Source organism: Amblyomma maculatum, chromosome 4 (assembly GCF_055883805.1).
Source record: "Amblyomma maculatum isolate TAMU_Amacu chromosome 4, ASM5588380v1, whole genome shotgun sequence".
In the NCBI taxonomy this organism is placed as follows: domain Eukaryota; kingdom Metazoa; phylum Arthropoda; class Arachnida; order Ixodida; family Ixodidae; genus Amblyomma; species Amblyomma maculatum.
Window position 1 is genome coordinate 48,092,401 of NC_139347.1, and position 25,663 is coordinate 48,118,063.

General features: G+C 44.8%; 1 protein-coding gene across 1 annotated transcript in view; it reads left to right on the forward strand.

The window, feature by feature from the left end:
* Window positions 1-25,663, forward strand: part of LOC146190942 (cholecystokinin receptor type A-like) — a 149,010-nt gene that overhangs the window by 121,271 nt on the left and 2,076 nt on the right. Inside the window, exons 2-3 of the mRNA XM_084599871.1 lie at window positions 9,621-9,821; window positions 24,466-24,639. Coding sequence (XP_084455997.1) covers window positions 9,621-9,821; window positions 24,466-24,639 — 375 coding nt within the window. The remainder of the gene's footprint in view (window positions 1-9,620; window positions 9,822-24,465; window positions 24,640-25,663) is intronic.

Sequence of the window (25,663 nt, forward strand, 5' to 3'; positions counted from 1 at the left end):
GTAGTTCCTTGAAAGCAAAGTGGCATTTCTCAGGCTTGATCGTTAGTTGCGCGCCTTTGAGTGCTTGAAGCACGACGCGCAACCGGTCCAAGTGTTGCTCGAAAGTAGGCGAGAAAATAACGACATCATCTAAGTACACCAAGCACGACTGCCACTTCAGACCTGATAAAACCGTGTCCATCATACGTTGGAACGTGGCCGGTGCAGAGCAAAGACCAAACGGAAGCACCTTAAACTCGTATAGGCCGTCGGGCGTCACAAATGCAGTCTTCTCTCGGTCTCTCTGATCCACCTCGATTTGCCAGTATCCGCTTTTGAGGTCTAATGAGGAAAAGTACCTGGCGTCGCGTAGTCGGTCGAGGGCATCATCAATCCTGGGCAGCGGATAGACGTCCTTTTTAGTCACGTTATTTAACTTTCGGTAATCGACACAGAATCTCAAGCTGCCATCTTTCTTTTTGACAAGGACCACTGGCGACGCCCATGGGCTCGTCGAAGGCTGGATCACGTCGTCCGCAAGCATTTCATCCACTTGTGCCTTAATGGCGTCACGTTCCTTAGGAGAAACCCGGTACGGGCGCTGGCATACCGGTAACGTGGTCTCATCGGTGATGATGCGGTGCTTGGCGACTGGAGTACGACCGACCTTAGAGCCTGTGGCGAAGCAGTCTGCGAAATCGCTCAGAAGAGCCGAGAGAAGATTCCTCTGATCGGGCCCCAAGTCGGGGTTAATTTTAACGGTTTGCAGAGCATGACAAGGTGCGGCCTCTTCTTTAGGGTTCGCTCCGGCGGTGCATAAATGAGGCAAGGCAGCAACATCGTGAAGGACGGCAACAGCCGTGTCCTTGCCGAGATGCCGCATCTCCTTAGCAAAATTTGTCAGGAGGACAGTAGCACAGCTGTTCTGGAGTTGTACGAGTCCTCGAGCAACGGCTAATTCCTTCTCGAGTAGTAGCGGAAGGTGCCCATCCGCGATGCCCTCGTAATCGTGGAATAAGTCATGCTTTACAAGAACCAACACACTAGAACGTGCCGGAACCCTCACGTCATCGCCGACTATACGCAAAACGTTCAGACCCGAATCTTCGTTTTCAATGCGCGCCACGGCTCGTTTCGTCGAAAAGGAAACACGCGCTTCTTTCAGGTCAATGACAGCGCCGTTGGTCTGCAGGAAGTCCAGACCAAGGATCAAGTCTTTCGAACATTCAGGAAGCACGATAAATTCTCCGACATACACAAAACCACGGATGCCGACCCGCGCTGTGCACTTGCCTACAGGTTCGATCAAGTGACTTCCCGCCGTGCGAATTTTCGGGCCGGACCAATGTGTCAAAACTTTCTTCAGTTCTCTGGCGAGACCACGGCTCATTACTGAATAATCGGCACCAGTGTCGAGTAACGCGGTGACATCCACTCCATCAATCGTTACACATAAATCGGAGGTAGTATGCCGGATGCTGTCGCTACCTGACACAAGCGAAATCTCGTCGGGTCGGCCTGACGATGACGGAGGATCTTGACATTTCCCGACATCAGCGACCCTGCCTCCGAAGGCCGCTGGTATTAGTTTTCCCGGCTAGGGCTGGGAGAGGAGCGGCGTCGGGAAGAGTGGGGACTTGTCGAACGGTAGCTCGTCGGGGACGTCGATCGACGCTCTTGGTACCCGGACGTGACGGGATACTGTCGCGCTGCAAGGTCACTTGCAACCTCAGTAGGCCGTTCGTCATTCCGATGGTAGAGTTCCTCCGAGGCGAAACCCCTCATGTTGACGCGGCGGTACGGGCACGCCCGGTAAAGGTGACTGGCTTCCCCGCAATGATAGCACAGGGGCCGACGGTCCCGGGGCCGCCATACTTGACTTTTACGGGGTCGCTGGTAGATTGGCGGAGGGGAGTAGTTAGGCTCCATGCGGCTCCATTGCTGGAGCTGCGGCGTTGATACTATGGTCCGGCGGGGGAGCCCTACGCAAGACGGACGCGTAGGTGGGCCTCGCGTCAAACGTCTGGTGGGGAACGCGTTGCTGGGGAACGTCAGCAACTTGCTGAGCTGCCATACGCACCTCGTCCCGGACGACTTCAGCCAGTGAAGGAAAAGCTGTTGTGTTGCAAGGCATCCGGAGCGCTTGCAGTTCCTCCCGCACGACAGAACGGATGAGATTTCTTAGTGCGTCCATGTCGCTGCCGATATGCACAGGGGGTGCGTCGGACCCAATGACGTTCACGTTACGGTTGTACTGACGGGCTCGGTGTTGCAGCGTTGTCTCCATGGTAGCTGCCTCGCTGAGAAACTCCGCCACAGTGCGCGGTGGACTGCGCACCAGTCCCGCGAAAAGTTCTTGTTTAACGCCGCGCATCAGGTGACGCAGTTTCTTATCTTCAGGCATTTGCGGGTCCGCACGCTTGAAAAGGCGAGTCATGTCCTCAAAGAACATACGCACACTCTCGTTCTGGCGCTGATTGCGCGAGTGTAGCGCAACCTCTGCTCGCTCCCGGCGGTCGGCGCTAGGAAAGGTGGCTTTCAAATCACGACAGAAGGCTGCCCAGGATGGAAAGGAAGCCTCATGGTTTTCAAACCATGTCCGTGCAGACTCTTCAAGAGCGAAGTACACGTTGTGGAGCTTGCGCTCATCAGTCCACCCGTTGTAACGCGCAACTCGCTCGTAGTTCTCAAGCCAGTCCTCGGCGTCCTCGAACACGTCGCCATGAAAAGAGGGGGGTGTTCGCGGCTGATGACACAGGATGTTGGTGGGAAGCCTGCTCTCAGATGTCATTGCAGCAGGTTCTATGGCCGTCTGAGGGTGAGTCGTCCTGGTAGCGGCCGGAAGTGGTCCGAATTCAGGAGGCTCTCCACGTAGGCGGCGGCCGAGGCGTTGATGTACGGGGGTAAGCTCCGTATTGGCAGGTTGATTATGCAGGACTGGATCGTTACCCCGCACCTCCACCAGATTTGTAACGTAACGTTACACTGAAGGCGCTCTGGCACTCTGGCACCGAAGAACACCAACAGTCAGTCAGGGCAGCACAAAAGCGGAGCACCGTTTCGCTTCGTCGTCTTCTCCGAATCGCCCGTTGAAATCTTCGTCGTCTATGGATGGCATGTGTCAATATAGCCCATTAAATATACATTGGAATATTGGCTTTTGCAGTACATTGAATATTTGGAACAGTACATCTCCAATAAAATTAGTAACGCTGTTGTGCAAGTAACATTAGCGGTTATTCGGGCGCAGGCTGAGGAAATGCTCCAAGATGATGTGATACAGCCGTTCATAAGCCTACGGGCCTCGCCAGTTGTGCTGGTTGCCAAAAAAACGGAGCGCTCAAATTCTGCGTTGGCGACAGGAGGCTCAACAAAATCACGAAAAAAAACATCTACCCGTTACCTTGAATCGACGATTCGTTCAACCGACTCCGCCACGCCCGATACTTCTCATCGCTAGATCTACGCAGCGGAAATTGGCAGATTGAAGTCGATTAACGCGATCGCCAGAAGACTCCTTTATTACGCATTACTCCTGACGGAATGTACGAATTTACGGTGCTTTCCTTCGGCTTCTGCTCCGGTTCCGCCACCTTTCGAATAATTTTGGACACTCTCCTAGCCGGCCTCAAATGGCAGAATTGCCTCGTCTATCTTGACGACGTTGTCAACCCTACCCTCGGCTCCGGCCCTGTGCGTCCGGCATCGCGACAACACGTTGCCGCTTCTTGGCGAACATAGTTGTCTTTCACAACTTCTTCATATAAGTATCTCAGTCTTCATTTCAGGGCCACCTTTGCCGTCGCTTCATGGACACCCTAGCAGCTGGCTCAGTTGGAAGTCGTCGTCTTGCACGTGTTATGCACGTGCACTGCCGCAGAGACGGTAGGATACCTCGTTTCGAGAAACGGCACTCATATGTCCAATCTTGTTGCATTTATGACACTGAACAGGCATGGGATTGGGTGCCTCAAATAACCCACTTTAACCTGGAATAGGAGGGAATATTCAAAAAATAAAATATTTTAACTCGCTTTCAGCAGCCGAGACGACGGAAGCCGACAATCTGTGCCGTAGATTTGATTAGAATTCGGAGATCGCTCTCACTTGTCTCCCGGTCGACATCCGTAGCAAAACCTGCTGTCGTCTTTTTTTTTCTCGTGAGCGAGAAAAGAAGCGACCAGAATGTTGCCAAGAGGGCCAATTCCATTAAGCTTATCTACTCCATCGTGGAATTCGCCATCAACTGTCAAAGCAATTTTCCGTTCATTTATTCGGACCCCTTCGACTCAACTCAGGACCAACTGACCGAAAAACTGGGTCAGATGCTGTCTTTTTATGGAATTCGGTTTAGACGTCGCCTTTGTTGGTACGCAGGCCAAAGAATTTACCGCTAATTTGTCAGCCGTCTTTTTTGTTGACTCATCTACTGTTGACGTTCAGCGCGGCTTCTTTTTGAGGTGACTCGTGTCAGATAGTGCGCGGCTGCTGTCGGAGTCGATCTCACCCACTCTGGACTCATCCGCCACAAATAGAAGCTCCACGTCAATAACGTTGAAACAAAAAAACGGCGGCCCTTGGCCAAATTGGACGTGCGCCTGACGCACCTAAGGATGATGATAGCATTTTTAAATTACGATGAAAAAGTAGACACAGGAGGGTGGAAGAGCATTAGCAAGAAACGTTCGAAAACCATCACTTCTTTCTGTAACTACGTATCGATAAAATCATGAAAATTGTTGAAGTCGCGTGTAGGTGGATTGAACAATTCTAAAAGCACACTAGTGGCTGTCTACGGTAACGATTTTGTAATCGGGTGTTACCCCCCCCCCCCCCCCCCCCCCCCCAAAAAAAAAAAAAAAACGGTTTTCAAATTTCGCAAGCAATTTCTGTCTTAAACCAGTTTCCAGAATTATTAAACAAAACGAATCCAGGAACTTGCTGAAACCGCCTGTAGACGGTCGATGCGAAACGCTATATACAAACGCGAGAGGGAACAAAGTAAGGATTTCATAACCTGGTGTTATAGCACAAACCGTTTCTACAGTTTCTCAAGCAATCTATTTTATTCCGAAAGCAATACTACTCTAGGTTGCGAGCCTTCAGCGTGGCGCGGCTGCAACCACGTGATGCTGTGACGCCACACCCCACGTGACACTAGGATGAGAGCTGGGCTACCAACTCAAGCGGTCGGCGTAGCGCGGTCGCAGCCACGGCGCAACGCGTGACGTCACACCCCATGTAACACAAAAGCGAGAGATGGGTTGGCGGGAGCTGCCAGCTCTGGTCTCTCGTTTCACATGGGACGGTTATGTCTGAATCAGCCTGCTAGGAGCTTGGCATTCACGTTACCCCTATCGGCCACCAAGGCACGTTCATATGGCTTGGTTAAAGAGGGGCTTTATACGTGGGCTGGCAGGAGCTGCCAACTTGGGTCTCTCGCTTCACACGGGACGCTTATGTTAGAATCAGCCTGCCAGGACCTTGGCATTTCGTTACCCTCTAGGCCGCTAAGGCTTATTCATACGGCTTGGTTAAAGAGGGGCTTTATGTGTGGGCTGAGGAAGAAGAAGAATTAGAAGAATGCTCGGTCACCCGCTGCTAATGCTTTCACTCAATATTTGGTTCAGCAGCTTTGAACCTTTGTAATTTTTTATCAAGAGGCAAACATCCCTCCCTCGCCAATTTACGCTATTGCTACAACTGTCATAACCAGACAGGCTGAAAAAGGATGATGTTTCGGCGTAACTGGTTTGTGTGAGCATTATCACAGTGAACGATACGCCGATAGAATAGAAGGGCTAATTCATACTCTTTGCTACCGATCGAGTGCTTCGGTGAAAAACTGATGCAACTGGCTTTTTTGTTGTCCTTAAGTGTTTCATTTCAGGCGCCAAAATACTCATGCAGTAAATAGTATAAGCAGGTTTAGCTGAGGAGTTCTGTTCGGTTTAAAAGGTTTAACGTCCAGAAGCGGATCAGGCTAAAACTCCCCCAATACAAAAAAAAAGCATGCATCCAGAACATCATAAGAATAGAAGAATCGAAAAAGCAGAAGCCCTACAAAAGCGCTGATGCGGTAGTACAGATGTGGTCTACGTCGATACAGCTGAGTGCCAGTGCTGTCCAGCTGTGGTGACACGGGTGACACTAACACCAAATGAAACCCAAGAGATTAAAGCTAGCTGCTCTGTTCGCACAACGTCTGCAGAGACGGCGGAAGAAATGTTCATATCGCTTGCAATAACCGGTACAGAGGCAGACATAATAATCAGTGATTCCAAATCCGCGGTAAACAATTATTTTAAAGGATTAATCTCAAAAGAAGCAAACAATATGTTAAATTTAGGCTACTTGAAAAAGATAATAAATATGGGCACCGGCTCAAACCCGGCTAAAGGGAAATGAAGGGGTTCATGAAATCAACCGAGGTCTAACGTTCTGGGTGGGCCCTTGATAGTAATAGCGACCGGCACCGACCCCTTAGACGAAGCTGCTGCGTGGGAGCAGGTTGGCGTAATGAAGTGACTGACACCAGCAGGCGAAAATAGGAAACGAACTAGTGTGCGCCGGTGAAAAGGGAAATAGCGCTTCAGCGGTCATTACGTGGAAAAAAAAAAACACTGCAAAAGCGAAAAGGGTGCCTTGCCAGTGCGCACTGAAATTGTGAAAGTGCTATATTCGGTGTGGGCTTTTCTTAGCAATAAAGGGAGGGTTACTGGAGGAAATTCTCCGTAACTGTGTCATTCAGACAGATAGCTCGGAGGCTGGACGGTACGCCTGACTGCCTGGCTCGTCTCTATTACCACGGCAGCTTCCCTTCGTCGCTTGTGCAGCTAGCCCACGTATTCATGTTTATGTAATGGGGTGGGCCTAACTCATTATAATAAAAAACAAGCCTATCTTTTACACTGTATACCTGAATGTTTGTAGCTGGCTGAAAATGTGACTGTTCAATAGCGATAACTTACCTTATTTTACGAGGGAACTAATAACTGCAAGCGAGGACTATTTTTCACTTGCGCAGGACGCGAGTATATGTTCCCGCTATGTACCTTCTGTTCTACTGCTATAAAAATATATCGAGTGATATAGCGGACCGACATAATTGCGTCACACCGGTATTGGCCAAAGAATAATTCCATCCGATGACCCATCTTAGAGCACAGCGCATCTATTGCCAGGATAGTGGACGAACGTGTTAGCACTTGCCCAAGCATACGACATAAAAGCCCAAGCTTACGACATGACCGCCATAAAGCTGATGCACAGAAATGCGATAACATACAGAGTCCCTTGACGCAAATACGCTACAGCAAGGTGAAATAGAAATTCACCTTTTTTTCCCGATGCATATGTATTTGTTTCTCTTTTACGAAAAATGATTTTCCTTTATTTTGAAAATGAGTGAAGAAACGGTGAAAAAAATAAAAATCCTCCTGCCATCACATGTTTGCGGAATCATTGCACTTCGCCTTTCGTTATTTCTGGAATGTCCTGAAATCATTCATTGCATCTGGATCGAAACGTCCTTAAAGCCTTCGTATAAAATCGGCTTGTTTAAAATAAACTGCCGCGTACGCGCAAATGCCAAGATAGCAGACAACATAAGCGTGTTCAAAAAGCTTTAAACGGGAAGTAACAAGCATTGCTTAAACGAATCAAGTATGTCAAACTTGCTTATAAAGGATGGGAATCCTTTGCTGTACTACCATCTGAAATGCTGGCGTAATCATCCAATAAATCTTTGATGATTTTCAGGCTATCTGCAGCCTTCCGGACATGCTGGGGAGGAGGGATGGATACAATAATGACATCATATTCTGCCGCCATAGATTTGTAACAATTGCGCGCTTACTTTAACAATGCAAATCAACTCGAGCTAGCGAAAATATCGCATAGTGGTTTGGCTGTATCCGACAAAGCACGGCAGGGTTTGGCGAAGGAAGAGGAAACGCGGCCGCGATGAAACTATCGCCTGCATTGCTGCACTCCCGAGTTACGGGAAGCAGCCTGAACGTTCAGCGGTTTATACGGCGGTTAAATCAAGCTTTAGTTCGAGTTTCCAGAGAGGACTTTTATCCGACACACTTGGAAACAAACTATTTCAACATCAACGCTAAATCCTCTTGGCACACTTTAACTTCAAGCTTCGTGTAATAGAGTCCCGAAGAACGTTTTGCTTCATTTCTATATTGAAGTGTTAAGTTAGACTTACCCATGACATTTATTGCAGAGAAAGTATAGAACCGAGAATGATATAAATATTATTTCCCGGATATTTCAGCGTACGTATCAGTAGAGCACATAACACCCACTGCATCATCAATGCTCACTGTTATCGTGGCGTAGAAACTCATTATTATCGTCATCATGATGGTGATTTAGGCAATAATTGTGATTATTTTTAAGCATCCTTATGATGTAATACGTATATAGTGGTGGGATGGAAGAGATTACCGACAGAAAAACATTATTGGCCATGTTAGGACTCAGCTCAACGTTGCCTTTAAAATTAGAGTTCCTCACAAACGTTTAACCAAAGTGTAGTGTCTATGCAGCGTAGATTGATGTAGGAAACGCCCAGAAATAATGTGTCATGTAAAACAACACCGCTGGCAGCGCTCAGTAACGCATAGGCCCTATGAGCAGCGAACCTCTGCAGGGCAGTTTCATTGCGGCATTGGTATCGTTAGGTAAATATATTGAAGCAACAAAGTTTGATAGTCCCGTCCGGCAGAAAAGGAAGCTCCGTCGCAGTTTCGATGAAATAAAGATCGGTCGAGGGGTACGTGACGTCAATGCTGCGGAATTCCGTTGAAAAGATATATTGGCCAAACTCTGGAATCTAACCCCATCCTGTGGGTCGCGCAACACACCTAAGACAAACTCTGCTGTCGACTCAATTATTATTTTTTGTTCTGGAACAGGCCACAGTTTCTATTTAGGAGTTGAATTGAACTAATTGAGCTTACCTAACTCCCAGGTAATATGCAACAAAGATATGTCACTACCAAATCGACAGTAAGGCAGGTGTCAAGACTTGCTGGCGAGCGCTAATGCTTCAAGGTTTTAAATAAATACCTATTGGGAAAAGAGATGCAATCGCTCTACGCGACTTCACCAAATAGCAGTTCACCTCGGAAATCGGCAGAGTGAAAAGTGGCAAACATCAGAGGCGCGATGTTCTCCGCTGCCTGCAGAGGTAATTGCTTTAGTCAAAAGAGTATTTTTTCTTCGAAATTAGGAATGAGAGTAAATTCTCTAGAATAGGCATCTACATAAATTAAGGGATTTTTTATAAAATGCTTACCGCAAGAAAAGTCGGACTTTTGATCCAGTTTACTCGTTTCATAGCGAATCAAATGGACGCCAAACTTCTCGGCATTCTTGGGATGTATGAAAGGAGACAAAAAAAAAGAATAATGTCTCTTTCTTTCCATAATTTTGATAACCTCTTAACGCGCTGACATTTTTCCCCCCTGTGTTCTTCTAGCGAGGGCTTTTCAACTATTTTATTATGTAAAATTACCTGCTTCTGTTTTGAATGTCATGTGTGTGAAAGGAAAGCAATTGATTTCTTCTGTTCGTATTTTCCTTTCTCTTCTGCTCGCATGTTCTCGGCCTGGTCCCCATCGCAGCCGTGTCCGTGTCAGTGTCTGTCTGGACGCTGGTGTCAATATCACTGGAACGCTTCTTCGCCATCGTGCGGCCCTTGCAGTCTCGCCGCTGGCAGACGGTGTCGCACGCCTACCGAGTTATCGCCGTCGTCTGGGCACTCTCTTTGGTGCACGTGGCTCCCATCGCTGTCCTTAGCCAGCTCATACCCATGAGGACGGCAGGTAAGAACCTCTAATCACCTTCATACACAGGCTAGACACCTGCTCAACATATTCTAACAATAGTTGGTAACTTTGCAACATACTACGTACACACCATTGATCAAGGGATAAAAATTAGATGTTTTTTAGATGTCTTTTAGATGTCTCAAGAAGAACATGGTGAAAGCCTGCCCCTCCTATCCTATCATGGCTATCCTATCATGTGCCTCTTATATTTTGCCTCTCACCGGCGTTCGTTGCAGTGATACGTATAGTTGGTTTACAAGAAAAGAAAGGCGAGCATCTGTCACAGTTTCTCTGGCAAGTGTGAATTTGAATGGTACACCATCGCTTCTGTCGCGTGGCTTTCCTTGGCGCGCGTTCATGTGCGGGATTGCAGACGGCAAGAACACCAGACAAGGCCAAAACTCACGGAATCTCACAAAGTATGGCAGACCTCGCACACTCGCGCACGGGATTTCGTTTCATGAGCCTAGAACGGCTTTCCTTCGCCTTTAAATAGGCGAAGGATATAGTCAACACGGAAGTATGGCCTTCATAGATTACGTGCTCTTTTGACTAACACATAAAATCGACAGTCATATAGGCTTGCTGCAACTAATGCATAGAAGGAGACTATTTAAACAGTACTGGAAGCGATTTATAGCTGCTGCACAGAGTGCATGAGCTTGCGAAAAACAACTGCAGGTTCTCATCTGCAGTTGTTTTTTGAAAATATTTACTAAATTTAGTACACCAACAAATTGTCGATCAACAAGCCAGGCCAAGTGCTTCTCTTTTGAGCATAATTGTGCTTTGCAAATTAAAAATGGCTGAAAAGCAATCATTATTATTCGATTACTTATCTAATTATTCACTTGCTGTTCTCGAGCTGCAAATGAGCACTGAAATCAGTTCTATTTTAGGCAAAGTACAATAATCGTAACTGTGAGATAGACTACTTATTTTATGAAATGTGGACAAGACTACCTGTTTCTAAGCTATGCAAAAGTATTTTTTTTTTTATTGGGATTGCGTATTTGCGGCATAAATTGTTTTTTTTTTTACAATGTAACTTCAGGCCGGAGTTTTTTATGGAAATATGTTCCAGTATCCAGGCGCCCGCATCCGGCAGTCGTCCTGCGTGTGGCCCGCATCGAAGCAGATGTTTCTGCCGGAACGCACAAGAGCACTTAGTCACAGTAAAGAACAGGCTGTAACGAACGAAAGTCGTGAGTAGCTTGTCGCGAAATAATTTATGTGCTCGACAAACGTTAAGTAAAATCTCTATCCGAAAGAACAAAATATCACATTTTTATTGTTCTAACGCTAAATGCCAGCCTAGCAATAACGATCGTCATTGAATACTACGACTGACTTGCAATCTTCTGCCCTTACCAATAATGGGATCTGTCTCTGGTGAGCAGATTGATGATGAGAGGTCATTTATAATTTGATTCTGTCTGACCTCTTGCACCGCGTCTTTCTCTGGAAACATCTAGGACATTACTAACTGTGAAAAAGGCGTTTCGAGTTCACAAAGCTAGCCTAGTTCGGTCTGGGTTTCAAGATGCTGCTCATATATAATTTCCAGGCGCTACTGAACACACTGTACGACAGGTCCACTTATGCAAACTGACGGTTCAGGTAAGCTAGACTCATCGGAAAAGATAATGCTTCAGCTGTTCTAATTAAATTCGATCTTAGAAGGGCAGTTTATATGTCCCTCGTGAGGACAAAGTACTACTCTAAGGAAACAAGTTGCGGCAGATAATGGTGTTCGGTTTAGTGCCGCTTGCCGTTACAAATTCGCTATACAGGTTTACCACAAACTAAATACAAGAGAAGTATTTTCCCAATTACCTATATATAAACAGCGCGGCTATCATATCGTCCCTGAGCCTGGTAATTGCTCCCATCGGCCGCGATCCACTTGAAGGATTTAGAGACACAGGCATATGCACGAGCACGCACGCACACACACTCACACACACAAACACACACGCATGCACGTACGCGCAAACACCCGCACACACGCACGCACAGATGCTTGCGCGCGATCATGCACACACATGCGTGATCGTCCCACAGCAATAACGTTAAACGCAATCCTATGTCTATAATAAAGGTTCATAAAGCATAATTTGTAATAAGAAAGAATAGTCGCCGCTTGTCTAACGTCTTTTATTTTATTCACTAATTGATTTTACTTAGAAAAACACTTAGATCCTTCGCAGTGTTCAAAGCCACGACCTTTCTTTCGCGACCTTCACAGGCTACCAACAAGGTCATGCAAGGCACGCTGAGACAGCCTTAAAACAAGTATATATATACATAACGATGTGATACCATAATCTACTTAGCCGCTTAAAAATTATAGCTCGAAGTGTACACTTCATTTAAAGAAACATTTTATTGGACTCGACGTTCCGATGGAAGATCGGTCTCCCGATCGAAACGTCGAGTGCAATAAAATGTCTTTAAATGAAGCGTACAATATTTATTTATTTATTTATTTATTTATTTATTTATTTATTTATTTATTTATTTATTTATTTATTTATTTATTTATTTATTTATTTATTTATTTATTTATTTATTTATTTATTTATTTATTTATTTATTTATTTATTTATTTATTTATTTATTTCTGCTTTACTGCACCACCGCGGCGGGCCATCGCACTGATGACCATATGTGTAACTAGGAAGAACAGCACAGGTCGCTATCGCGCCATACCTTATACCTTTGATGCGGAGCATAATCGTACATCTAAAATCTAAATTTTCACTTTTTATGAGGGGGCTTCTTGAAAAAAAAAACGGTTTGCTTGACAGGAAACAGCAGTTCACCTGCGCATACACCATTCTTGTTTTCCCATCGCCTGTATTCCACTCACAGTCGGGCATAGCATACAAACAATCCCACTTGATTTCGTAATTTTGCGCAGCAAGAGAAAAGTCACAAATCACTGCATACTTATTCTTTTCTCCAAGGTGCTTTTAGCCCAGACATCCTCTAGATAACGAATATATTTCTATTAATGAATAATTTTATTAGTAATGAACATCGGTCAAAATCCATCGGCGGTCTCAAGGTACAAACTTACTTCGTTGTATATTATCTCACAGAAAGAAGCAATATGCATAATCCAGCGGGTAGCAGCACTGTTACATGCCAGCTACCCCGCCTACCACTACCCGCGAATCTCTGCAGGACTGCAGATCCCCGAGAGACGTAACGTGCTTCGTTTGTGTGAGGCTGTAAATAGCCTAAGACGGTGCCGCTCAGGGTCTATCAGCGCCAAGCACTCGAAGCCCCCAGGAAAGGCGCGCAGATCTCACAGTATTTCCATGCACTGCTGGTTATTTGACACTGACCTGACTCGCACCAGTTTTTTCGTTATTATCTTGTTCATTCTGCTTCATAAGCTTATTATTCCATCCACCAGACTATTTACTTGCCTACGCCCTCGATATGCGTTAAACAGTGGGAGCAGTTCTCTGATTACAGAGAAACTCGTGCAGCTCTTCGCGCACATTACTATAAGAGAAGAGAAATTATATTTGACAACCTTCTCGTGAAGTACATTAGACTGTGAGAAACTAGCCAGTGCGCATCATATGAGCGGAGTTGAATAAAGAAATCCATTAAGCAAATCCATTACGAAAGATGTTTATTACCTGCCAGCTGTGTTCTTATCCTCTGAGCATGCATGGCGTAAGGGGCTAGAATGATGCGCACGTGGCAGAGAGCCTTCTGCCTTCATTTGTAAAGGTTCCCGTACGAATATATTACATGGCAAGCTCGAGGATTAATTGTCCCACCTTCTGTCCTCAGCTTCTATGCCACATAGTGTACACTTTTCCGTTCTTAGCAGAGTGTACCTTATCGTTCATAAGCATACGACGTGGCATAAGAGAACGAGGGTTAGCAGCAGGAGTTATAACTGAACGCATTTTGTAAGACGCATGTCTGGATTTTCTATGTACGTTAATAGAAGTATGAAACAAGTTCTGCCTAAGCTGCAGTATTTCTTTAATAAAGAGTCCTAAACCACACTACCGTTTAGAATTCAGTTATAATAAAGTTGAGCGAGAGCCGTCAAATTAATCCACATTTTCCGCCTTTTTATTCTCCATTTTCTTTCGTCTTCCGTCCCCGTTTTGTTTGTTTCTTCTATCCCTTTCCATCTTCCTCTTCAATCTGGTTCTGCTTCATTTTATAGCTTGCCATTTGTTTTCCCCTTCGCCACTTATTTTCGCATGTTCTACGCCTCTCATGCATTGTTTCCTTCTTCCTTTATAAACCTTTTCTTCCCCCTCTAGGCTTGTCTTGGCTCGGCTTTTGATTTGGCACATCTTGGCCTGTGGTTCTTTACATTAAGCGCTGTAACTACACACGCACACGCACACACACACACACACACACACACACATGCACACACGCAGCACACATACGCTCGCGCACTTTCGCACGCAATCTTTGTCTTCACGTCCCATGCCCTGCTATGACGTAGTACGCATGTAGCACCCATCACACTTCTCTTTCCAGCAGGTGCGGAGCACAGATTAGCTGGCATGAAGTGAAGGCCAAACACGGCGTGATGTCAAAACGCACAGCAGCCGCAAATATCGGCTAGTTAGTGTTGATATCCACAGAATTTCATCAAGAGCATTAATTCTGTAAGAAAAAAATATTCGCCTTGTTTCCTGTGTTTGTTATTCTGAAAAAATGAATTTCCGGCTGAAGCGCTACAGGTAAAGAAGTTTACGGTGATTGCTAGACGTTGTGCTGCTGTTGTTTCCAACGCCGTTACTCCTTCTGTATTGGAAAGCTGAGAACGAACCGGAATTCCTCAAGGTTTTCGCGAAATCACAACTAGTTTTATGACGACTAAAAAGAGGTAAAGCTCAACAGTGCTGTGGTTCCGTTCCGGTTGGATGGAAGTAGCGGTATTGAACTAGAAATTCCGGTCACAAAAATCGTTTCCACAAATTCTGTAGACTCTCGCTAATATACCTAAAATAATAATAGTACATGCGCTTCCGATAAAATCGAAAAACAGATCCCTTGTCTGTGACCTCGTCGTTGCGAGTTTGACCAAGGCGCTAAGTAGCAGTAAAATAGTAGCGAAAGACTAGGACGGTGCATATATGTCCCGGTAACCGCAATCTTTCAGTTGATATCGTCAGACGCTTTCCTATTGACCGTGTAATCACTTTCGCCTGTTTCTATTGAGTTGAGCAGCTCATCACAGCATGTATGGCTGCTATTTCCCTTGTTCGAACACTGCCATTACCAGCCGCTTTTGTTCTTCCAGCCGTACGGTGCTTTCGGCGTTCACCCACCGGTTACAGGGCATTACGTGCATCCCATGCTCGGCCGCTTTTCTTCTCCGTGCTGGGTAGCGCACCCAGCAACCCTGGCTAATTTCAGTAGATAATGCACCGTAACGCTTCAAGTTTCTTGGAAATTATGTTGTTGTTTACCAAATAACGTTAGAAGAGCATTCGGCCGTATTGTCCGCTGTATGGTTTTGTGAATATGCTGTAATCTACCGTAAGCCATACAGTAAATATATTTTTCGCCTAAAGTGGCTACTTGCTACGGCCCCAAAACTTCTGTTATCAAGCATATGAAAGAGCAGACGACATGAATACGGAGTGCCATCGATTAAAACAACGACGACAAAGACAGTGACTTGAGCTGTCCCGCTCTGTGTGAATGTATGCATTCGGTTCTTATTTGAACCCTCTTCTTGTACTCGCATTTTTTTTTTTTTCATTCTAAACGTTTGTCATAAAGCATAGCCAGGAAAGGGAATGAAACGCCGGAGAACGTAATAAAAAAACATTAAGCGAAGACGAGTCTTGCTTAGAAAGCTGCGAAATATCTAAAGCGACTGATTATCGATTCTGCACTGGCAACAGCGGAAATCGAGGCCCTGCATGCCCCAGGCCCACATTCTTTAGACGGGAAAAGATATAAATTCTGAGGAGTAAGAACCTTAGCACGCTCGCTGACTCCGAGTTGTTCGCTGTAATTAGAATTTATGCGATCATTTTTTTTAACTCATCATTAAATCCTAGCCAATTCTGCTCGCAGACATGTGCAGTGTCAACGGAGGCCAGCAACGAAACAAAAATTACGAACTTTAGCGACTTAGGTAGTGAAAGGCGAAAATCTCAGTACCGCATTCCGCTATGAAAGGGCCACTAATTATCAATAAATTATTGATCATTTGTTGAATAATTGGTCATAATTAGTTATCTATTTTACTTCTTAATTATTCATGGATTAGTAAATAACTAATTAGTCCTTGATTAATAATTGGTTATTTATTGACATATGGCCATATAAGACATGCATTTGCGCATACTGTGGTGGTGCTCTGTGATTGGTCGAGACCCCTATGACGTCTTCTCGCCTCGGCCAATCAGAGCCGCCGTCAAAAGCGGGACACATTTTGCCACGACAGCATGAGCCATTAAAGGCTTTCGCCTTAAATAATAAATTAAGTGCAAATTTCTCCTTTTGCTTACATTAAGCGTTAGCGAAGTGATGCCCTGTGCTGCGTGCACGTCGATTCATACACTATTCAATATAATACCTCCATTAATTAAAGCCGCTTAGGGGACGGTGGACTGATCTGAGGCTTCGTAGAAACAAAGCTGCTTTGTTTGAGGCAAATGTTTGCTCGAATTTTGCTAAGCCCGGTGAGATAGGAAAGATATTTCTAGAGAGTATATTCCGGTGAATACAATTCAGGCAGGTAATACAGCTTCGCAAGTCTTTCTTTAGTCATTGGTTTCTGATTCGGTTGTGGCTCTGCTTCCGCTCTTTTTTTTTTTTTTCTGCTTCGGTTCTGGCGCTGCTTCTGCTTATTATGTTCTGCTTCAGTTCAGCACAAAGAAATCATCTTCGTCTTATTCGGAAGAGAAGAGGTGCTAAAATAGTTCTTGTTGTTCATGCTTTGCAAAGCTTTGTGCCCAGATTCATGAGTTGCCTGCAGAAAACACATAGATTCCCGTCTAAAAAAGGGAAGCAACTGGGGCAAACTCTACCCTAATCAAACGCCGCCTATAAACCGCTCGCAGTGCTCCCGGTCTAGCAACCAACTGAAAGCCCCGTCAGATTAAAATACATCGATACTTTTATTCTAATTGACACGTTTCAATGCTTCTATGAATTTATGCGGGTCGTTACAGTGTACCACGCAACGCACATTTCTAGCTGAACCGATCATATGTCATGACCTCTGCATGAAATACCAATCAGAATGAGCGCAATACGCATATGTGATAGATCGATAAATCCAGGACAATCGAAAATATCGTTTAACTTCTGTGAGATCAACGGCATGTCGGAAACTCTCAAAAGCAGTAATCCTTCAAAAGGCGCCTTGGTGTGAACTGGCTATAAAGAGGTAAGGAAAATTCGATCTGCACTGTTTGTAATAATTCGTTTTCCCCGCAAAAACACACGTAACGAATAACGGTACTTCAAGACAACGTCTGAGATAATTCTAAGACTGATTTCTTCTGTCACCATTCCACAGAAGTAAGAACCGAAATGTATGTTTTGGAGAAATCATGAACTCACGATCAGGCGAGACACTAAGAGGAGCCTCTATCAAGCGCGCTAGCAGCAGAGTACTGCGTGGAACTTACAATACGCGGAGCGTCGTGAAAGTTATTGTTAGTCTACCTATACTGAAAAATTATGCTCAGTCACCACTGCTTAGGTAGTATATGTATTACGGCTGTACTATCCGAAGAAATTGTTCTCAACTTTTTAACCTACAGCTGGTCATTTCGTTAATCGGTTTTGGAGAGGCCGAGCTGTGACGAAACAGAGAGGAAAGCAGCTTGCAATTGCTCCGAAAACTCCCGAGTTGTTGACATGATTAATGATGGCACAATCATTTTCCAGGCGCCTCGTTCCGTTCTGCGTTCGAGAATGAGAGCGTCTCAGCAAGAGTAAATAGTACGCAGCTAATTGCATTCAGACGTGTCTGCCGCGCTTCTTGGGGCATAAATGATTTTCAAGCAGTTCTGGCCGCCGTACCGGAAGATTAATTCCCGGCATGCATCAGGCATAGCCATTAACATTGTAGTCGGTTTCTTGGCGCCTTAGCTCTTTCACACTATAATTCTTTATCAAAATAATTATTTTTGAATATGTAATAGTAAAGACAACCTTTAGCATCTGCAGGTCTAAATGCAAGCATTTAGGTTCTTGCGTGGATATGCTAATTTTACCGATTACCAAACTGATGAAAAAATGCAACATTAAAAGAGTTTTTATTTTGAAAGCGCTGGTTATGTTTGGAATTGCGAAAACTGTTCGGGGCAAAATTTGTCTACACAAATGTGGAGAACTATGTAATACCCCTCTCACATTCTCTTGAAACGTTGTGTGCTTCGGTCCTTTTGTGGCATTAAAATCAGTGTAGTACTTCATTTAAATGGCAGAAAATATGAAGCAAAGAAATCGTCACACCTAATGCACAGTCATAACGCCGCGAGTTCGTTTTGATGTAATTGCGTGCATACTGTAACATCCAAACGCTGTTTCACATGAACTGCTGATAGGGTTATTACTCACTACGCTGCGAACATGAACTGCAAGCGCTGTTCATACGGCGTAAATATTGAGTCAAAGGTCGGCCTTTGAAAATCAAACGCTCGACGCAGCCGCGTCCTTAGTTTTCCTTACACCATTTTCAGAAATGAGCGAAAACAGGCACGATGTACCCCTTTACAATGCACTGCTCTGCGGTGGGAAGGTCCGGGGTGGGATCATAGGGAGAGAGAAAGAGAGAAGAGAGAGGGAAACGCGCTTGAAGGCGAGCTCCAGTTAAGGCGCGGAGGTGAGCACAAGTTGCTCCAAGACGCGACTAGCGGCTCGGAGCCGAGATCTAAGGAGCACCGCGCGTGCAGGTCTGCTTTCCGTTAAGACTGAGGAGTGATTGATGCGAGGGGAGAGATTCCAAAGTTGAGGACGCGCGAGTGACGCACGAGTGCCCACTCCTGAGTAACACAAGCTTGTGCAACGCTACTCAGGGATAGCCGCCACGTCCGCTACTGACGCGCCCCTCTTTCACTGTCTTACTCTATGAGTGCATCTATGCGGCCACTCTGCCCCCTCAGTGTTAAGTCGGGTGATGCGGGCGTCGCTACTTTCCCTTTCTCCTCTTCAAGTTCAGGGAGAGACTGAAGGGTAGAGAGAGAGAGACTTCTGCTGCATCTGTGTGGCCGCTCCGCCTCCTCAATGCTGAGCTTCGCGACGCGCGCGTCGCCACCTTCTCTTTCTCCACTTCAAGTTCACGAAGGCAGAAAGAGTAAGTGGCTTCGGACAGACATCGACGAAATCCGTGATTGCGGCTAGTAGTGCTACGCACTAAAAAATTGCAGACTTTTAATCGTCATTGAACCAAGTTTGACGAGCGTTACCGATTGTCCGCAGCCGCAATAGCTGCTGCCGCCTCGCTTCTGCGCTTAGTAAGCATCCGGCAAAGAGCTAGTCTATCTTCTCGTTGTTGGATGGCAGCAAGCTGGCGCGGCTTTGGTCTCTCTCTTTAGCGAGATGGCTTATGTGTACGGCGTAACTGCCTAGGTTAAATAATTAGTGGTGCAGATGGAACTTCAGGATGTCGACAATGCTCCCCCCCCCCCTCCCAGTGCACAATACCAAAATATTTTCAAGTTGGAACTTGATGAAGACGACGATTTTTATTGTATGAGAGTGTTTTGCTGTTTTACGCGAGGCGGGAACGGTCGAAGACGACGATGTTTACTTCACAACGCGGGATGAAACAGCATGTGGTGCACGAGTACGTGGTGCCATCTGTGAAACGCATGAGGTACTAGCTCTAGGAATAACGCGGAATAATGTAACATTCGGAAATTAACGCAGTTTATCTAAAACACTAAATATCGTACGTTTAAAAACTCAGGTTCTCGCTATTTTTCTACAGCGCAGCGAGGAAGACTGCCAGGATAGAGTCGTTAGCGTAAGTTTGAAATAATCACAGCCGTAAAAATTCGGGATGATAATAGTGATAATACAATACTAGTGTTCCTAAGAAGGATATTCCCTGCTCCAGACATGCCTTAGTTAAGGAGCAGGAGGCCACTTGGAAGCGACTTACTTGTTACTCCTTTACTTGTTGTGAATATTTTACCCGGTAATTACGACTCGAAATGTACAATATGTGGAGAAATAGCCACTTATGATCACATGTTGTGGAATTGTAAATAGCGGCCGTCACCGGAATCTCTAATACAAGTTCTTACTTTCGTGCAATGGGAGGCCGTGTTAGTCAGGTCAGGCCTGGGAGTTCAAACCCGCTTTTTTAAATGGGCTACTCAGGTTTCTGTCAGTCGTGAACGAATAGTCACCTAGCGGGATCATTTCCATGTTGCTTTTTCTGATTGGTGGGTCCTAGTCATTTGTTATTAATATGATTGCTAATATTGAATGTCACTGCAGAGAGCCGCACTGCCAAACACACCAAGGCAATGTAAGCATCGTCAAGCCGCCATCACGCTGCTTTTACTCCCTTCCCCTCAAACATAGGTACTTGTCATGATGTTTGGAATGAAATTATATTGTATTGTAAATAAATGTTTTGCTATCCAATTCTAATGATACATTTTTGAAATAATAAGGTCCTTATTGTAGTGGTACCGTTTGTAAATAAGGCACACCAATATATCGGGCTAAGTTAACTTATGCCTTTTCTAAAAGCTATGAAGAGCAAACATATGCGCACAGTAGTTTGCAGGTAATAACGTGGCTTCCCCAAATAATGCAAGAATATAAAGCAATGCGAACATATATAACATGAAAAAAAAATTGGGAGGACAACAAAGCTCCGCACTCAGTGGTACGAGGCTAGGAATTTAAGGGTTCCATTCTGCGGCTCCCTTTGTGGATCCTAGTTCGCTTTCATGCACTTTACTACTCGCTTACTAACTTATCTGTTAAGTTGTGCATCTAATTATCCCATACTACCTGTTACGTTATGTGCAGCATCACCCGACATAGATATGAAGCCTTCTAACGAAACCTTACAACACACCTGCGTAGCATAGGGGTAGGTCGTCTGGGTTGGGATCGAAGGGTCCTGGCTTCGGATTCTGTTTCTCCGTCGCATCGCATAGGAGCATTTCGAGTTTCTCGACCATTTCCTGTGGTCTCATGATGTCCCACAAGTCACAACACACCTTCAGTTTGTTCCGGCTGCGTAACCTGCCAGATGCACGTTCGTGATTCTTTGTTGACAACGCCGATGACGGCGACACCAGATTTCCAGCTAAATGAGAGCCGTAAGTCTGCCGAATCAATGGTATCACCGGACAGAACAGACGAGACTCAGTTTCACCTTCGAGATCTCGTCTGTCGTTTACTTCCTTCAAAACGATATCGCTGATGACACCAAGGGGCAATAGTAAAAGAGTGCAAAGAAATGTGATCACAAGGATCAGAATGAACACAGATGATGACTTGCTGCTTTGAGCGCAAAACTGTGCACAAGAGCTTTATAACGCTGCAGAAAGCAGTTTTCCTTGCACTTTACTTACGAACCGACAAAATAAGCGCAATATTACCTCCGTGGGGTCAGGGTATCGAAATATTTATTGCTCGGAAAACAGGAGCATTACTTCTCTTGTCTAGGCAGTACCACATTATTCAGCGCAAAACTTCTGAGCCTTTTGCCAAGAACACTCGCACGCGCGCGAACCTCAAGTTTACTCCTTTCAAAATGGAAAAATAAACAAGCAAAAATTACTTCAGCTGACAGTACCTGAGACTACTGTAATATCTGCAGCCCACAAACGTTGTGAAACATATTTCATAAGCGTAAAAAAGAATGTCACTCTTACCGGTAATCTCTCTGCAAATTTTCTCTGATTAATTGCAATCGCACCGAAACTAAAAACGATTCAGAACCGTATTTCAATTGTCACTCTTGGGGGTAATCGCTTCCCAAACTTGCTATTATGAATATAAAAGCCAGCAACGATTACCAGGAATAATTTGATAGAGGCAAAACAAGGCTCCAATTTTCTGTGCGATGCGAGTGCACGTTAAACAACCCTATGCGACCAATATTACCGGCGCTCTAGACTACGAGGTCCTTCAAAACCAGTTGCGCATATGGGTGCTAAACGTTACTTAGAAGTGCAGTTCATCCGCCAGAAACCGAGATTATCTTTTATCCCCACTTAATCTTAATTTTTCGAAAGCTATTGATGCAACACATACTCACTTGCAATAAGGCACGACGGATTTCGTCGCATCGAGCAAGAACGTCGTCTATAATATCAGCGTTTATAATACCATAAATGTTTGCCCGCTATCCCCTTGCTTCCACTGTAAGAAGAACCGCTTAATGAACAGTGAGGTAGCTCTAAATGGAACTAGCGGAAGATTCCGTGACTGATCAGCCCATTTTTCGTCCATGTAGCTGAGACATTGAAACAACAGTGCTCCGCCGCAAGTGACAATTTTCGTATCAAGCAAGTTTAAAGGGTAACGACTGAGCTTAAAGAACAACTGGTATTCAACAGCAAACATCCTATGCAGGAGGATACAGAGGAGTCACGAACGTTGACTGCGAAGCAGGCTAACAGGTGCCTTCTATTTAGTATAAACGAACTGAAGAAATACTAGAAGCAGGACACTATAATATCTCAAAGTCACAGGCCAAAGTCTAGCAGAGCTTGCAATATCAATTGCCGTGGTCATCACTGTCTTCGTCGTTGTGTAAGAAATTCCACGGAGCTCGGCAGCCTTTCACATTGTTCTAGACTCCACATATATCACCTTGGACTTTATTATAAGTACTTTTTCAACACTATGGGGCAACAAGGCTATCAGCTTACACGACAGCAGTTTGAGCAGAATAATCATACGATGTTTTATACCACACACTTTACCCATATCTGCATCTTTAATTTCAAGAACTCAAATGTCTCGCAGGCATTCTTCTTGTGATTGAGTTTGTCTGCTTTTTGTGTGTTGCTTTATTTCAAATTTATATACACTTAATTAGAAACGGTAGTTATGATAATTAAGAAAAAAATGTTGCACGCATGCCAGTTTCAGTCAAGCAATCAGCTTTATTTTGCATTTTTTCTCTGGACCACAGAAAAAGTAACACTAGGGGAGGGGCAAGAAACTATTGACGCAGCAGCTTGACGAGGTTCCTACCATTGCTAGGTATAGATGAGAGACAGTCGCTTTATTACAGTAATTTTCGTGGAAACGCAAGTAGAAGAATTTACAATACAGATCGGTGCTATTTCTGAAAGAATATTCATATAGGAAGTGCACATGCATTTACATTCACTCATCACAGACCCTTCCTTATACGTACATGAGTACCCTCAGCTTACATAACCTAAGGGAAACATCGATTGAGAAAAATAAAAATCGCGAGCAGCCCTAAAGAGTCACATACATTCGTATGTACACAGGCTAACGCGTATGTGCACAGACTCTTTGTTGTTATAAAAAGTAAACATTGTTTCGCTAAGGAGAGGACAACTGTTGGCTATTCGCCCTGGAACTCATGAATATATTACGCCATGGTTTAAATATTAAAAAAAAAATATTATATCTTACGGGTACGAGCAGAATTGTAAAAGCGAACTATCTCACACGCATATTGAAATCGCGTGGGAAGCGAAGGAGATAAACCGCTGCAGATGACTTCGACTATCTGTTTTTGGAAAACCTAACGCCATGGCAAACTTGACAGACATGGAGCGCAAACCACATAGCCCAAGGAAAGAAAGAAAGAAGGAAGGAAAAGAATGGCAGAACTACGAGGCATAAAAGGAATCATCGATTGATAACACCTAGGCAGGATGGGCACAACATCAAAGTAGGAGCTTATGGGCGCGACAGCAGCTATCACTATAGATTTTCTTGTGGCTGACGTAACTCAAAACATTCTTCGAATTCCTGAAAATACAGAAGTGAATGTAGCAGTCCCTCGTGTGCGCACGAACATTCCGTATTTCTGACTGTGAAACCAATAATACAACGTGCCTAAATAAATGACGAGGTTGATGCAGTAACCGGTGCCTGTCGTATCGCCAAAATCTGTTTCAATTCACAAAACTCAATAGAAAGCCGAGGACACACATCTGCAACGCCTGAATTAGGAAATATTGTTGGTGTTCTGGAAGGTCTGAGGGGAGCCATTTTGAGTTTTCTGGTCGTCAATACAGGGTGTTCGAAAACGCTGGTGGTTTAATAGTTACTTGCTTACCGTGTAAAAAAAAAAGAACAAGAAAACATGGACAGAGAACGCGTCTATACCTCCCAATTAGGGTTTAAGTAAGCACACGAATTTCGAAGAAAACGGCTTAATCAGAAATATAAGGTCATTTTTTGTGGTTAAATTTTTAATAACTTACACATGGAGATTTCTTCATTATTCTTACAGTTCCTTGAGCTTGCCTCTAGTTTAGCGGAAGAATCAGTGGAAACGCTATGAGCCCTTATCTTCGCAGCTACTCAATTCATGCATGCCTCTTGCGTCACGAAGAGTGCGCTTTGCGTCTTTTTTTCTCTCAAATTCCTCTTCTCCACCTTTATTCTTTAAAAAGAACTTATCCCGACTACTTTCTGCACTGCCCCGCAGGCCACCGTAAGTGCCGCGAGCTGTGGCCGAGTGACCAGTCGGAGAAAGCTTTCAACCTGTACTTGGACTCTGTGCTGTTGGTGCTGCCCCTGCTCATCATGACTGTCGTCTACGCCATTATAACACGCACGCTGTGCGTCGGAATCCGCCTGGAGCAGCGCTCTGTCGCACTTGGTGGGTGAAACCTGCGTAAACTGGCTAATACCTGCGCAAATGTAGCTGTATAGCGACTGCACAACCACCATGCTCCTCATCACGGGAAGTAATCAAGGCTTCATCAAGAAGAATCTCCGGCATGCAAACGCGATTCCTGCATTGCTAATCATGGAGTTCTTGCAGGAATTTTCCAACGCTAAGGAAGCAAGTGTGTCGGGGATAAATCATAATGGAAAATATTGTAGCAATATGCAGTCTCCTCATGATATTGCATTGATAAATAACTCAACAGAGGAGTTCCTGGACACGTTTGAAAGGCACTACAGGCAAATCAGAAGGATCGGTATATAAAACCTTAATGCGCAGAAAATTGGACTAGCATTGAACAGTTCCACAAAATAAGGCAACGAATCTTGAAGTAAAAAAATGTGAGGAAATCCTCTACGTAGGGCTCGTAATCACTATTGATTATGACCAAAAGGGGGCATTAACCAGAACAATGACAAAAGGTTGAAGAGAATTTCGCAGATATTCTAAGGTCATGATCAGCAGTTTACATATACCTTCAAGAAGAAAGTACAATACAGTCATAGCTTGTCGGCCCTCACCTATAGGGCAGACATCGGGCGTATAAAAAATGATTGAATTTAAATTGACAACGCAGTGCGCTACGGAAAGGAAAATGAAAGGCGTAACTATAAAAACAGGAAGAGAGCCGCGTAACTGAGGGAATAAATCGCCGTTATCATAAAAAAAAATAACAAGAAGAAAGCCGCTTGGAAAAGACATGTATGCAAAGGATTGAAACGGATTGCCACAGGTGACAAATGCGGCGAACGAGATTGGGAAGCTTGTGGGAATGAAATTGCCGCAGCTGACACACGACAGGGTTAACTATAGAGGTTTCTGTTCTGGAGTAGGCATGGTAAGGTTGATGATGCAGCTGACGATGACTGTGGTGATCTACATAGAACCCTCTTTCCTTCCCCTCCAAAGCGTCTCCTCGGCAACATCATTAATATGTGCCTCCCCTCCATGTGAT